Source organism: Zalophus californianus, chromosome 4 (genome assembly GCF_009762305.2).
Source record: "Zalophus californianus isolate mZalCal1 chromosome 4, mZalCal1.pri.v2, whole genome shotgun sequence".
Lineage (NCBI taxonomy): Eukaryota > Metazoa > Chordata > Mammalia > Carnivora > Otariidae > Zalophus > Zalophus californianus.
Window position 1 is genome coordinate 72,418,504 of NC_045598.1, and position 17,038 is coordinate 72,435,541.

General features: G+C 35.0%; 1 protein-coding gene across 1 annotated transcript in view; it reads left to right on the forward strand.

Annotated features, from left to right (window-relative positions):
- LOC113926592 (calcium-activated chloride channel regulator 1-like) overlaps nt 1–17,038 on the forward strand; it is a 54,162-nt gene that overhangs the window by 18,192 nt on the left and 18,932 nt on the right. The window contains 10 exon segments of the mRNA XM_035727051.1: nt 1–81; nt 1,930–2,026; nt 12,430–12,509; nt 13,512–13,559; nt 13,562–13,671; nt 14,808–14,866; nt 15,081–15,162; nt 15,350–15,416; nt 15,419–15,496; nt 15,872–15,980. Of these exon segments, the coding sequence (XP_035582944.1) occupies nt 1–81; nt 1,930–2,026; nt 12,430–12,509; nt 13,512–13,559; nt 13,562–13,671; nt 14,808–14,866; nt 15,081–15,162; nt 15,350–15,416; nt 15,419–15,496; nt 15,872–15,980 (811 nt within the window).

The window sequence follows — 17,038 nt, forward strand, 5'->3', positions numbered from 1 at the left end:
TTCTTGGAGCCAATGTGACTGCTTTCATTGAATCAAATAATGGAAAAATGGAAGTTTTGGAACTTTTGGATAATGGTGCAGGTAACTCAGTTTTTTATGAATAAGCCTGGAATTTCATAACTCAGGATATGTTGTGGGTCCTTGCAGCAGTGTGGGGCAGTAGGACAGACACAAAAGAATTGATGCAAATTATGGATGAACAGCAGGACCAGCAGGAAATTCTGTCCACATAAAACTTATGAAGTTCTTAGCAAGTGTTGTGCACAGAGTAAGCACTCAAAAAATGTTATTTACTCTCATTATTATTTTGTCATCTGGACAACCAATGTCTGTTACCAGTCAAGAAGGTCTCATACAGGAAGTTGAGAACACCATCAAGAATTCCAAACAAGTGTTTCTTAAGCGCAAATCATTAAGAAAGTCTAGCCAGAGTGAGTGAAGCACAAGCAAGCAGATGGGGTTAAGTGATAGAACTTGAGCCCCTAGCAGAGAAGGGGGGAACAGGTAAGAGTAATTCCCAACAGCTGGAAAAAAGTGCAACATGTAGTCTTGGGAACTGAGGCCCAAGGGCAGGTAGAACTGCCAAAACAGATGGAGACATGACTAGAGAATCCGATACCAGGTCTGAATGTCAGAAAACAAGACACAGAGTTGGCCATGCTCTGTCTCCCTGGTCTGTATGGGTAAATAGTACCTTTTTCCCAGACTCTCGATTGTTCTGGGAACTGATCCTTCTTTTGAAAGGGCAGTGAGCAAGGAAATTACCATATTGATAACCTTCTAAGTTGTCAAAATTTTCTATCAGTATGTTTTGCAATATAATTAATTCAGTCAATTTATAATCCTATCAGCAACTAGAGTATGCCCTGTGAAAAATTTAGAAGGTAAAATTGTGCTTTGGTGTTAACTCAGTGCCATCATCTGGTATAATAATATTTTCCTTGACTATTTCCTGACTTTTCCCCTTTTCCCGACCCCTTCCATGCTACATTAAAACTTAACCTGCATCTTGTTTCATTTCTCAAGGTTTTACCAGATGGCTACTGGTTTGTCTTTACCTAAGAAAGTGTTGGTGATAAACAATGACTTGGAGCAGGGGTTCTCAAACTTTAGCATGCAAGGAATCACCTGAAGGGCTTGTTATAAAACAGAATGCTACGCCCTTCCCTCGAAGATCTAAGTAATTTGCATTCCTAATATGATCAAGAGGCATGCAGGTGGTGCTTGTCCAAGGACCTCATTTCAAGAACTGCTGTCTTAGAGTGTTAAACCCCCTGAGAAATGTGTTTGCAATTTAATGAATAACTCTAGTACTGGTGATATCAAGAAATATACTTATGATACAATATTCCTGAGCTCCCCTAAATGTTTATTCTAATAATAAATGGGGGTTTTCCACTGCCAGACCAGGGAGTTAATGGATCATAGAGCAAGAGGTGAGGATACAAAAACAAAACAAAACAAAGAGTAGTTGAAGAGAAGTCAAAATAAGTCATTTTTAGGTGACTACGGTAAGAATTAAATCCTATGCAAAGATACTTTTTCTTTAGTGGGGATCTTTTTGATTTGAACAGGAGATGAGATAATTATGTGTTTAGAATAAGTAAGAGCTGCAAGAAAACCATTTGACTAAAATATGGTAAGAAGAGTACTATAATAATCTTCATAGAAGCTGATAAAGTGAAGGTATTGACTATACATACATAAGCATATGATTTATATATATGTATATATATAATAACACAAGGGTATATCAATTCAACAAGATACTGGTTAGTAGAGCATAATGGAAATATTCCCCAATGGGTCAACCACAAAATAGCCTGATTGAGGGGATGTGCTTATAAAGTCCATATGCTTGGCTTAGAAAGTGCATAAATTTTTCTTTTCCTTTACAATAATACTTTATGCCTTCATTTCTATAACAAGGTGTCGATTCTTTCAAGAATGATGGGGTGTACTCCAGATATTTTATAGCTTATTCAGAAAATGGCAGCTATAGCTTAAAAGTACGGGCTCACAACCGGTACCAAAAGATTGGGATCATTCCCTGCATATTTTCAGACCACAATGCTTTGAAACTAGAACTCAATCACAAGAGGAAAGTCGGAAAGAACTCAAATACATGGAGGCTAAAGAGCATCCTACTAAAGAAGGAATGGGTCAACCAGGAAATTAAAGAAGAATTAAAAAAATTCATGGAAACCAATGAAAATGAAAACACAACTGTCCAAAATCTTTGGGACACAGCAAAGGCAGTCCTGAGAGGAAAGTATATAGCAATACAAGCCTTTCTCAAGAAACAAGAAAGGTCTCAAATACACAATCTAACCCTACACCTAAAGGAGCTGGAGAAAGAACAGCAAATAAAGCCTAAACCCAGCAGGAGAAGAGAAATCATAAAGATCAGAGCAGAAATCAATGAAATAGAAACCAAAAGAACAGTAGAACAGATCAACGAAACTAGGAGCTGGTTCTTTGAAAGAATTAACAAGATTGATAAACCCCTGGCCAGACTGATCAAAAAGAAAAGAGAAATGACCCAAATCAACAAAATCATGAATGAAAGAGGAGAGATCACAACCAACACCAAAGAAATACAAACAATTATAAGAACATATTATGAGCAACTCTATGCCAGCAAATTAGATAACCTGGAAGAAATGGGTGCATTCCTAGAGATGTATCGCCTACCAAAATTGAACCAGGAAGAAATAGAAAACCTGAACAGACCTATAACCACTAAGGAAATTGAAGCAGTCATCAAAAATCTCCCAAGAAACAAAAGCCCAGGGCCAGATGGCTTCCCAGGGGAATTCTATCAGACATTTAAAGAAGAATTAATACCTATTCTCCTGAAACTGTTCCAAAAAATAGAAATGGAAGGAAAACTTCCAAATTCATTTTATGAGGCCACCATTACCTTGATCCCAAAACCAGACAAAGATCTCATCAAAAAGGAGAATTACAGACCAATATCCTTGATGAACATGGATGCAAAAATTCTCACCAAAATACTAGCCAATAGGATCCAACAGTACATTAAAAGGATTATTCACCACGACCAAGTGGGATTTATCCCTGGGCTGCAAGGCTGGTTCAACATCTGCAAATCAATCAACGTGATACAATACATTAACAAAAGAAAGAACAAGTATCATATGATCCTCTCAATAGATGCAGAAAAAGCATTTGACAAAGTACAGCATCCTTTCTTGATCAAAACTCTTCAGAGTATAGGGATAGAGGGTACATACCTCAATATCATAAAAGCCATCTATGAAAAACCTACAGCGAATATCATTCTCAATGGGGAAAAGCTGAGAGCTTTTCCCCTAAGGTCAGGAACGCGGCAGGGATGTCCACTCTCACCACTGCCATTCAACATAGTATTAGAAGTCCTAGCCACAGCAATCAGACAACAAAAAGAAATCAAAGGCATCCAAATCGGCAAAGAGGAAGTCAAACTCTCACTCTTTGCAGATGATATGATACTTTATGTGGAAAACCCAAAAGACTCCACCCCAAAACTGCTAGAACTCATACAGGAATTCAGTCAAGTAGCAGGCTATAAAATCAATGCACAGAAATCAGTGGCATTCCTATACACCAACAACAAGACAGAAGAGAGACAAATCAAGGAGTCGATCCCATTCACAATTGCACCCAAAACCATAAGATACCTAGGAATAAATTTAACCAAAGAGGCAAAGGATCTGTACTCAGAAAACTATAAAATACTCAGGAAAGAAATTGAAGAAGACACAAAGAAATGGAAAAACGTTCCATGCTCATGGATTGGAAGAACAAACATTGTGAAAATGTCAATGCTACCTAGAGCAATCTACACATTCAATGCAATCCCCATCAAAATACCATCCACTTTTTTCAAAGAAATGGAACAAATAATCCTAAAATTTGTATGGAACCAGAAGAGACCCCGAATAGCCAGAGGAATATTGAAAAAGAAAAGCAAAGCTGGCGGCATCACAATTCCGGACTTCCAGCTCTATTACAAAGCTGTCATCATCAAGACAGTATGGTACTGGCACAAAAACAGACACATAGATCAATGGAACAGAATCGAGAGCCCAGAAATGGACCCTCAACTCTATGGTCAACTTATCTTTGACAAAGCAGGAAAGAATGTCCAGTGGCAAAAAGACAGTCTCTTCAACAAATGGTGTTGGGAAAATTGGACAGCCACATGCAGAAGAATGAAACTGGACCATTTCCTTACACCACACACAAAAATAGACTCCAAATGGTTGAAAGACCTAAACGTGAGACAGGAGTCCATCCAAATCCTAAAGGAGAACACAGGTAGCAACCTCTTCGACCTCAGCCACAGCAACTTCTTCCTAGAAACATCACCAAAGGCACAGGAAGCCAGGGCAAAAATGAACTATTGGGATTTCATCAAGATAAAAAGCTTTTGCACAGCAAAAGAAACAGTTCACAAAACCAAAAGACAACCGACAGAATGGGAGAAAATATTTGCAAATGACGTATCAGATAAAGGGCTAGTATCCAAAATCTATAAAGAACTTATCAAACTCAACACCCAAAGAACAAATAATCCAATCAAGAAATGGGCAGAAGACATGAACAGACATTTCTCCAAAGAAGACATCCAAATGGCCAACAGGCACATGAAAAAGTGCTCAACATCGCTCGGCATCAGGGAAATCCAAATCAAAACCTCAATGAGATACCACCTCACACCCGTCAGAATGACTAAAATTAACAAGTCAGGGAACGACAGATGTTGGCGGGGATGTGGAGAAAGGGGAACCCTCCTACACTGTTGGTGGGAATGCAAGCTGGTGCAACCCCTCTGGAAAACAGTATGGAGGTTCCTCAAACAATTGAAATTAGAGCTACCATTCGATCCAGCAATTGCACTACTGGGTATTTACCCCAAAGATACAAATGTAGGGACCCGAAGGGGTACGTGCACCCCAAGGTTTATAGCAGCAATGTCCACAATAGCCAAACTGTGGAAAGAGCCAAGATGTCCATCGACAGATGAATGGATAAAGAAGAAGTGGTATATATACACAATGGAATATTATGCAGCCATCAAAAGGAATGAGATCTTGCCATTTGCAACGACGTGGATGGAACTGGAGGGTGTTATGCTGAGTGAAATAAGTCAATCAGAGAAAGACATGTATCATATGACCTCACTGATATGAGGAATTCTTAATCTCAGGAACAAACTAAGGGTTGCTGGAGTGGTCGGGGATGGGAGGGATGGGGTGGCTGGGTGATAGACATTGGGGAAGATATGTGCTACGGTGAGTGCTGTGAATTGTGTAAGACTGTTGAATCACAGATCTGTACTTCTGAAACAAATAACGCAACATATTTTAAGAAAAAAGAAAAAGAAGAAGATAACAGGAGAGGAAGAAAAGGGGAGTATGTCGGAGGGGGAGACGAACCATGAGAGATGATGGACTCTGAAAAACAAACTGAGGGTTCTGGAGGGGAGGGGGGTGGGGGGATGGGTTAGCCTGATGATGGGTATTAAGGAGGGCACGTTCTGCATGGAGCACTGGGTGTTATGAACAAACAATGAATCATGGAACACTGCACCAAAAACTGATGATGTAATATATGGTGATTAACATAACAATAAAAAAATTTTAAAAAAAAGAAAAAAAACTAGCAGAAAGATAAGAAAACAATTCCATTTACAACTGCATCAAAAAATAAGTAAGAATAAATTTAACCAAGAAAGTGAAAGACCTGTACTCTGTAAACTATAAGACATTAATAAAAGAAATTGAAGACAACACAAATAAATGGGAAGATATACCCCGCTCGTGGATTGGAAGAATCAATAGTGTCAAAATGTCTATTATATCCAAAATGATGTACAGATTCAGTGCCATCCCTATTAAAATTCCAATAGTATTTTTCACAGAATTAGAACAAATAATCCTAAAATTTGCACGAAACCACAAAAAACTCATTAGCCAAAGCAATCTTGAGAAAGAAGAATGAAGCTGGAGGTATCACAATCCCAGATTTCAAACTATACTACAAAGCTATAGTAATCAAAATAGTATGGCACAAAAAAATAGACACATGGATCAATAGAACAGAATAAAGAGCCCAGAAATAAACCCATGTTTATATGGCCAATCAATCTCTGACAAAATTGGCAAGAATATACAATAGGAAGAAAACAGTCTCTTCAATAATAGTGTTGGGGAAACTGGACAGACAGCTACATGCAGAAGAATGAGACTAGACCACTCTCTTACACCACACATTAAAAATAAACTCAAAATGGATTAAAGATTTAAATGTGAGAGCTGAAGTCACAAAACTTCCAGAAGAACACAAAGGCAGTAATCTCTTTGGTATTGGCCTTACCGACATTTTTCTAGCCATGTTTCCTCAGGCAAAGGAATCAAAGGCAAAAATAAATTATTGGGACAACACTAGAATAAAAAGTTTTTGCACAGCAAAGAGACCTCAACAATGAAAAGAAAACTGAATGAATGGGAGAAGATAAATGCAAATGACATATCCAATAAGAGGTTCACATCCAAAATATACAAATATATACAACTGAACACCAAAAAGACAAACAATCTTATTTAAAAAATGAGTAGAAGACCCAATAGACATTTTTCCAAAGAAGACATACAGATGACCAACAGACACACAAAAATGCTCAACAGCATTAATCATCAGGGAAGGGCAAATCAAAACCACAATGAGATGTCATCTTACACTTGTCAGAATGGCTGGAATCAAAAGACAAGAAGTAACAAGTAGATGGTGAGGATGTCAAGAATGGGGAACTTTAATGCACTGTTGGTGGGAATGTAAATTAGTGAAATCACTGTGGAAAATAGTATAGAGATTCCAAGAAAAATAAAAATAGAAATACCATATGATCCAGTAATTCCACCTCTGTATATTTATCCAAAGAAAACAAAAACTCTAATTCAAAAAGATATATGCACTCCTATGTTTATTGTGGCATTATTTACAATAGCCAAGATATGGAAACAACCTAAATGTCCATTGATAAATGAATGGATAAAGAAGATGTGATACACACACACACACACACACACACACACATATGCACACACATACACACATACATACAATGAAATATTATTCAGTCATTAAAAATGATGAAATTTTGCCATTTGCAACAACATGTATGGACCTACAAGGTATTATACTAAATAAGTCAGAATAAGACAAATACCATATGATTTCAGTAATTGTGGAATCTAAAAACCAAACAAATGAACAGACAAACGAAAACCAGAAAAAGATTCAGAAATATAGGGAAAAAACTGGTGGTTCCCAGAGGTAGAAGAATGAGCAAAATAGGTAATGGGGATCAAGAAGTACAAACTTTCAGTTATAAAATAAATAATTCACAGAGATGAAAATTACAGCATAGGGAATATAGTTAATAATATTGTAGTAACTTTTTATGGTGATAGTAACTACATTTATGGTAACTAGTAAGAATTTAGTGATGCTTATAATGCATATAAATGTTAAAACTTCCAGTTATAAAATAAATAATTCACAGAGATGAAAATTACAGCATAGGGAATATAGTTAATAATATTGTAATAACTTTTTATGGTGATAGTAACTACATTTATGGTAACTAGTAAGAATTCAGTAATGCTTATAATGCATATAGATGTTAAATTACTGTTTTACTCCCGAAACTAATGTAATATTGCATGTCAACTATATTTCAATAAAAACTTCAGTACATACATTTGTAAATATATAAGTACATATACATAACTATTGGAATTAGTAGACAGAATATAGACTAAGAATGTATTTTTTTAAGTTTAAAGAAATAACAGGGAGACTTAAAATACATGAACAAAAGCAAGCAGATTTTTTTTAAAGATTTTATTTATTTATTTGAGAGGGGGGGGAGAGAGAGAGCATGAGTGGGGGGGAGAGGGAGAGGGAGAAGCAGACTCCCCACTGAGCAGGGAGCCCGATGTGGGTCTCCATCCCAGGACCCCAGGATCATGACCTGAGCTGAAGGCAGACGCTTAACCGACTGAGCCACCCAGTGGCCCACAAGCAGTTTTTTTTAAGTACCAAAGAGTAAGCCTATAAATATTTTTTTAATTGTAATAAAATTTTAAAACTTCAATGACCAGATTTAAACAGTTTTAAACAATACACAAAAGTTTTGGCCTGTAAGTTAATTAGAAGAAAATATCCAGGCGAGCAGCTCAGAGAGACAAAAGAATGGGGATTTTTAGAGATTAACAGACATAGAAGATAGAGTGAGGAGTGCTAAAACACATTTAGGCCTCTCCAGAAGGGGAGTAGAGGGAGAAGCAGAAACAAGATGAAAAAAAATAATGAATGTTAAATGTATAGAACTGATTAAAGAACCAATCCAAATATTGAAGAACCCAATTCCAAAAATCCCAGGCAAGATAATAAAAGTCTAATCCTGATCACATCACAGTGAAAGTGGCAGAACAACAGATAATAGAATGCTCTCAAAAATAACAATTAGACTGACAGATGACTTCTCAACAGCAACAATGGAAGCCAGAAGTAAGTTGAACATTTGTTTTCATTAAGCAGAGAGAATTGTCAAGCTGGAATTCCATACACAGGAAGCATATTTTTAAGAATGAGTAAAAAGTAAGGATATTTGAGAGAAATAAGAATTGAGAGAAAGGTCATTACTAAGACTATACCTTGGGGTAAGGAAATAACCCTAGTTATAAGATCTGAAAGATAAAAAGAAATAAAGAGCAAAGTTAGCCAAGAATGTGAGTAAATATAAACAAACACTGATTATTTGTAAACAAAAATAAAGCCTTGTGGTTTTAATAAGTGGAATTAAGATATACAAAAAGGACAATATAAATTGGGAATGGGGATTGAAATTCAAGTTTTCTAAGGTCCTTGTTTAATTGGAACAAAAGATAATTTTATTAACTTTAGAGTTTAAGACAAACATGCATTTGTTTAAATTTTAAAATTTAAATCTTAAATTTTAAAGAAATTTTAAAATCTTAAAATTTAAAGGAATTTAAATTTAAATTGTTTAAATTTTAAAATTTAAATCTTAAATTTTAAAGAAATTTTAAATTCTTAAAATTTCTAGAACAAATAGAAATAGAGCATATAACTTCCAAACTATTAGAGGAGAAAAAATGGCAAGGGAACTGTCTGACGGTCTTGAGCCCAGCCAGCTATGCAGCAGAAGTGTTATTTCATCACAAAGAATATAAAAAAGATGTGTATTCAGGATTAGAGATATTAATAAAGTTCATTTTCACTGCTTCATCAATTCCATTTTTAAGTAAAACAGGCATTGTTTTATTTATTTTTATTTTTATTTTGTGGGGTGAGGGGAAGAGGAAGAGGGAGAGAGAGAATCCCAAGCAGACTCCCCACTGAGCACAGAGCCTCATGACCCCAAGATCATAACCCCAGCTGAAATCAAGAGTCAGATGCCCAACCAACTGAGCCACTCACGTCTCCTCACTGTTTTATGCTACAAGTACATGGAAGTGAAGAACTCAAATGACTATAAGTATAGTTTAGTCTCACTGCTTGTATTTGTGCTAACGTTCCAACAGTCTTATCCTCTACACGTTTTGCATCGTCATTAAACGTGAACACATTAAAAAGTAGAAAAACTTCTTACTATCATCATCAAAAGAGTTTGACCATTCAGATCCTCTGAAAGAGTCTTGGAGATATTTAGGGGTCTGTAAACCACACTTGAGAACCATGGACTTAGATCAATCTGAACTTACACTGAGCTTGAGATGGGAATGACCTTTATTTCAGCCACATGAGAGCTGAAGATATATGAACAAAACTGAAATTCTATTAGCAAGGAGGAAAGGGTAAATGGATATCGAGGCAACTTACAGGGTGTGCTATAGCAATGTAGGAGTTAACAAAGTTGACTTATGATAATGTTAAATACAAAATAATAATGCAGCCATCAAAAAAACTGAAATCTTGCCATTTGCAACGACGTGGATGGAACTAGAGGGTATTATGCTAGGCAAAATAAGTCAATCAGAGAAAGACAAATATCATATGATCTTGCTGATATGAGGAATTCTTAATCTCAGGAAACAAACTGAGGGTTGCTGGAGTGGTAGGGGGTGGGAGGGATGGGGTGGCTGGGCAATAGACATTGGGGAGGGTATCTGCTATGGTGAGCGCTGTGAATTGTGTGAGACTGATGAACCACAGACCTATACCTCTGAAACAAATAATATATGTTAAAAAAAAAAAAAGAAGATAGTAGGAAGGGAAAAATGAAGGGGGGAAGTCAGAGGGGGAGAAGAACCATGAGAGACTATGGACTCTGAGAAACAAACTGAGGGTTCTAGAGGGGAGTGGGGTAGGGCGATGGGTTAGTCTGGTGATGGGTATTAAGGAGGGCACGTATTGAATGGAGCACTGGGTGTTATATGCAAACAATGAATCATGGAACACTACATCAAAAACTAATGATGTAATGTATGGTGACTAACATAATAAAATAAAATTTAAAAAAATAACAATAATAAATTGCATAATAATCAGAGTATTCCCAAAATTGAAATAATGTTCAATGTTGTACAATGAGCAATTAAAAAAATCAATCAAATTAATTACTAGTGTCCAGAAGCTCCATAAATCAGAAACCTCTTGAAGATAATAGGGATCATAACTCAATCTTATATAGCCCTGCCTAGCAGAGTGCCTGACACATTAAGTTTGTTGAATAAATGAATGAATGAGTAAATGTGGATTAAGTTTTTTTAATAAATGAGTGAATGAGTAAATGAATGAACAGATTAATAAATTAAAAGAATGAAGAGAATATCCATAAATGCTGAGCATGAATATCAGTAGCAAATAGAATGATGTTCTAAAAGTGATGATATGAAAGAAGAAGCAAAGAAAAAGAGAAGCTAAAAAAGAAAATTCTGAGGGAGTATCTACATAGAATTTAAGCTGTGAATTGGCTGTATTCTTCAACTTCAAATTTGTGTAACAGTTGGTTAATTCCAGCATAATTTCTATAGGGATTAACTGTGACATCTAAGAATGAACTGGAACATGAATGGTTGGTTATATGGGCTGAGATAGTTCATAAGTCTCTGAATTAGTAACTCTAAGTTTTCATAACAGCCAAAAGAAAATTCCATTATTTAATCTGAAATTGAAACAAGATAAAAAAAATCTATTGATTCATACAAATTAATCATAGCAATTCACATTCTCTTGAATCTTCTACTGTCAACTACTAGTGTATAATAGAAACAAAAAAACTACTTTCACAATAATTTTCAAGGTTGATACTCACTGACTTACCCTTTTGAGAAGTAATAAAAGTCATATATACTTTAAAAACATAGATTCTGAAACTGGATGACCTGAGTTCAAATTCCAAATTTGCTCCTCCCTGAAAGTGTGATCTAGAGCAAACTAATAAACTCCATGCCTTAGTTTCCTGAAGAATAATATGTTCCTAAAGCCTTTTCTGATTTCCCTTCATCATATAAAATCTATTCCCCAACTTTTGGCTCCCTAACACTGTATTTGTATCCCTCTTATAGAACTTTTCTACCTTGTAATTCAGTCTTTTTTATTCTAATCTAATTCATGCTAATGAGTCTGCAAGTTTTCTGGACATTGTGCTTATGTTTTATTCATTTCTGTAGTCTTTAAAGAGCAGAGCACTAAACCTGGCACATAGAAGCACTCATGTATGTATTTTTTTCATATAAATTAAAAGAGATAATGAAAATCAAAGAATATTAATTGAGGGCCTACTATATACTAGGCACTTGTACACCTAAGTGCTTTCACACACATTATTTCATTTTACCTCCAAACATTCCTTCCAGATAGCTATTATTGTCTGCATTTTACAGTCTAGAGACTTCAGAGGAAGAAAGGTTAAACTAACTAAATAAATAAATCTCTTTCCTCCAAGGAATTTACATATATAGTGGGAGGTAGGGGAGGTACACTATGTATATTAATAAAAACAAATGCAATACTGTTTATATGTAATAAGTGATTCAAATGAGTACAAAAGAAAGATTATTTTTAATGTGGATAATTTGAGATTTTAGGGGTGAGAACACATCTAAGCTGGACTAAAAGTAAAGAATATTATCAATAGATGGAGATAGTCAAAAAACATTACAACAAGCTAAGAGTTTCACTTCTGACAATTCCTTTTCTAGTCTTTTTGGGATAGGCTCAGAGACACTATTCCCCAGTTAAACGCTGGAAGACTATATTTAAAGTTTTACAAAAGAAGCCAGTGAAAATATAGAATATAATTGGAAAAAATTTATAACAAGCTTTGTATTCATAAAATAATATGTAATGTTTAATAATAATGGATAATATTTAGTGAGTGCTCATTAGGTGCCAGGAGTCTTGTATGAAGTGCTTCCCAAAGAGCCATACTCCTCTTATTAAGAATCATGTGGCTGTTAGTGACCAAGGCAAGGGTCAGCTTTAGATTCATCTGACTCCAAAGCCAGCTCACAATGCTACGTGTACAACTATTTTAAGCTAAGGGACATTGGCAGATTTGTGTTCAGTCCAAAAAAGAAATCTCAATTAAAGCATATTAAGTTTTCCCTGGGTGGCTCAGTCAGTTAAGCGTCTGCCTTCAGCTCAGGTCATGATCTCAGGGTCCTGGGATCGGGCTCTATGTCAGGCTCCCTGCTCATCAGAGAGTCTGCTTCTTACTCTGCCTATCTGCCCCCCCCCCCCACTCATGCTCTCTCTCTTAAGTAAATAAAAATATAAAAATTTTTTAAAAATTTTTTAAAAATATTTTAAAAGCATATTAAGTTTTCAAGTTATATAAGACTTACAGCATTCAATGCTATTTGAAAACTGAAATACACAGTAGTTATCACAGAAGGTAATCAAAAAACCCATTTTCTTCTTGATCCATAGTTGACCCTGACCATTGTACTTATATCACTCCCACCTAAAGGAAGTCTTTGACTCTAATTCATTGCCACTCCCACTCCAGTTCCTTCATTTGTTTTATGTTTTGTTTTGTTTTTTAAACACACCTTTTTCAACTGCTCTTTCCTGGTGCTTTTTATTTCAGTTCCTCACCCTTCCATAAAGTACTTTTCTATGAAAAGATCCCAGGACTGGACAATCTCTTGATGATGATGATGATGACCATGACTAACCACCATGATGAGGATGACAACTATACAATCTAAAGAATTACTCAACTCAATGAGTACTTAAGACCTCAACTGTCTTAGAAAGTATGATAAATATGTTCAGCATAATCCCTATTGCTATTTAACAACTTAAATCTTTAGGATAATGAGGTGAGATAAGGAAGTTCATCAAAATATTTTAGTAATTCATAATGTTATATTTATGCAAATATTTTGATCTAGATTCAAATTCCTGAGTTAAGGAGATACATAAATACTCTCCTTGCATTTCCACAGGTTTATTGTAATGTACAGTAATGGTGCTCAATCTGTATGTTATTCTGTTCCTAGCTCTACATCTCTTGCTGGAGTGAAAAGCTCAATGGTAAATTTGAATAACAATAGATATGATGGCATTGTCATTGCAATTAACCCTAGGGTACAAGAAGATGAGAAACTCATTCAAAACATAAAGGTAAGAGAGAAAATTTTATTACACACTTATTTTTATTCCAATAAGTATTTTCCATCCATGTTGCCAAAGCACATACATATGCTCTCACAGAGTTACAACTTTCCAAAACTGCTTTGACAATATTTATCATTTATGTAATATGTATCTAAATTGTCAAGATTAACATCTGCTTAGTTTAACTATGATTTCTCATATATTAATAGTATTAGTCATTCCCCTAATAAATTATTAAAAGGCCAAACTACAGTATTTCTTCAACTTACTAAGCTAACAGAAAGACCTTAGACCTACTGGAGAATTCTTTTAAAATTTTACTTTTGTAAAGTTATTTTTATAATGTTTAAATAGCTAACCTAAGCCCTAGATCTTCATTATACATTTTTTCAGTTGTTCATACTTGTTCAACCCTGAAAAATTAGCAAACTCTGATGTATTTGATTTCAAAGAAAATACTGCATATTTTTGAAGTTGATTTACTTCTTAATTTTATTTGGGTTAGTCAGTATAATAAAAACACTTTATATATAGCATTTTAATATATACTATCTTCTTTGATCCTCTCAATATCCCTATGAGGTAAATTATTACCCTTGTTGCATAAATGAGAGAAGCTAATGATTCGTATAGTCTTAAAATAACTGGTAAAACTGGAATGTGAAGCCAATGAGACCTATATATTTTTATTTTCCTTACTGCTTGGTAAAACTTTGCCTTTTATGAATACACTCCATATGAAAAAGTAACTCAAATCTAGCAAAGTGGTTTTTCTTAATTAAAAAGTATAAAATCTACAGAACTTTAAACTCTCAACCCAATTACCAACACCTCTGTTTAATTAAATAAGCAACTTGCCAACAAGCTCCCGGTCTTAATCACCTTTATATCTCACCCAGAACTCATTCCCCTCTCCAATCCATAAGACTGAATGCGGGTCTGGATAGGTAAAAAATAGAGTTGATTTCTGGGCATGTGAAAATGAAAAGTTTACAGACTAAAGAGATAGAGTAAAATTCAACTTATTTTTCAGTTAGGCTTTGCCAAAATATTTGGGGAAAGGGAGCTTAGATTTGCTTTTTTTGTTCGTATATACACTTTCATGATCATTTCATTATGAAATTGTTACCATATTTTGTCAGGAAATGGTAACTGAAGCTTCAACTTACCTATTTCATGCCACCAAACGAAGAGTTTATTTCAGGAATACAAGCTTTTTTTTTTTTTTTAAGATTTTATTTACTTATTTGACAGAGAGAGACACAGTGAGAGAAGGGACACAAGCGGGGGCAGTGGGAGAGGGAGAAGCAGGCTTCCCGCCGAGCAGGGAGCCTGATGAGGGGCTCGATCCCAGGACCCTGGGATCATGACCTGAGCAGAAGGCAGACGCTTAATGACTGAGCCACCCAGGTGCCCAGGAATGTAAGCATTTTAATTCCAATGACCTGGAAGTCAAAATCTGAGTACTTGATGCCAAAACAAGAATCATATGACCAGGTAGGGTATTTTATCTAGCACCTACACTTTTTTCCTGTGCTTCCTAAAAATTAATACTCATTTTTTAGCAATTCCTAGCCACTGCTTTAGTAATTAATTTAGTAATATTACTTGTCTTAATTTAGATAAAAGAAATCCTTGTTTCTATCACTCTTGTGATGTTTTTGTTTATTCTTCTGCTTTTTAGGCGGATGTCATAGTTGCCAATCCTTACCTAAAATATGGAGATGATCCCTATACACTTCAATATGGACAATTGGGGAAAAAGGACAATATATACATTTTACTCCAAACTTCTTGTTGACTAATAATTTGCCTATCTATTGGTCCCGAGGTAGGGATATCTATTTTATACTTCCATCTTTTTTCCATTGGAAACAAATATGACACTGTGATTAATGGTATTTTTAAAGATTTTTTAAAAAGAGAAATGAGTACTGATTAACATCTTTATCTAGAAATATAGTAGTTATTTCAACAAAATTATATTTCTTTGTGTGTGTTTAATAAAAAATAAGAACAACAAATTGAAAAAATAAGTAATAAATACTAACCCATTTCAGCATTTTTGACCTAACGAAAGGTATCAATTTCTAAAGTTCTTTGACTCAGTTAAGCTAAGGATCTGGGGCAGGGAAACATAAAATACATGGACACTGAATTAAAATATTGTAAATATAAAATTATAAGTGGCAATATTCTCTCATAGGCAGAGTGTTTGTCCATGAGTGGGCCCACCTCCGATGGGGAATGTTTGATGAGTATAATGTGGACTGGCCATTCTATATTTCCAGACAGAACACTATTGAAGCAACAAGGTATCATTTATTGAACAAATTTGTTTTCAAAACTTTTCACTTATTATTTTTAAATTTTCTATACTAGGCAAAAAAAAAATTATCTCAGTGGTTGAATGCTCATACAGTTAATTGCAATATCCAACCTGCCCCACTATGTATATGTCCAAATATTTCTGGGGATTCTACCTTGGAATCAAGATCAATCAGGAATTGGGATTCATTTCGGTATTCATGGGGACTGTACTAAAATATGTTATTGTCAGAGGAAAAAGGAAAAAGCTGTAGCCTAAACCTTAAGATATCTGAGAACTGGAGTTCAAGTTCCTATCATATCCTTTATTTCATTTTATTTATTTATTTTCCTTTATTCCATTTGATTCATAACTCTTTTTTTCTTAGTCACCATTCATTACATCATCAGTTTTTGATGTAGTGTTCCATGATTCATTGTTTGCATATAACACCCAGTGCTCCATTCAATACATGCCCTCCTTAATAGCCATCACCGGACTAACCCATCCTCCCACTCCCCGCCCCTCTAAAACCCTCAGTTTGTTTCTCAGAGTCCATGGTCTCTCATGGTTCGTCTCCCCCTCCGATTTCCCCCCCTTCATTTTTCCCTTCCTACTATCTTTTTTTTTTTTACATATAATGTATTATTTGTTTCAGAGGTATAGGTCTGTGATTCATCAGTCTTACACAATTCACAATGCTCACCATAGCACATACCCTCCCCAATGTCTATTGATTCATAACTCTTTAAGGTGAATCTGTTTCATTGAAACCAATTAAACTACTAGAGCTTCATGTTAAATATATTTTATTCTTCATTTTATCTTGAGCTTAAAAAAGTATTTTTCATAAGGATAAGTGAGTACATGATTTTTTGAAATATAAATATTTTATTATTATATTCCTTAAATATAAATATAATTCTGGGTGGATTTAGACAGGTCCTACTAATAAATAGATGAGATATTTAAATATGGAGTATTTAAAGAGTATTAAAGAACAATAGAAATCAATGTAATTGGAAACAAGTCTTTGGAATAAAAAACATATTAGAGAAAAGAGTT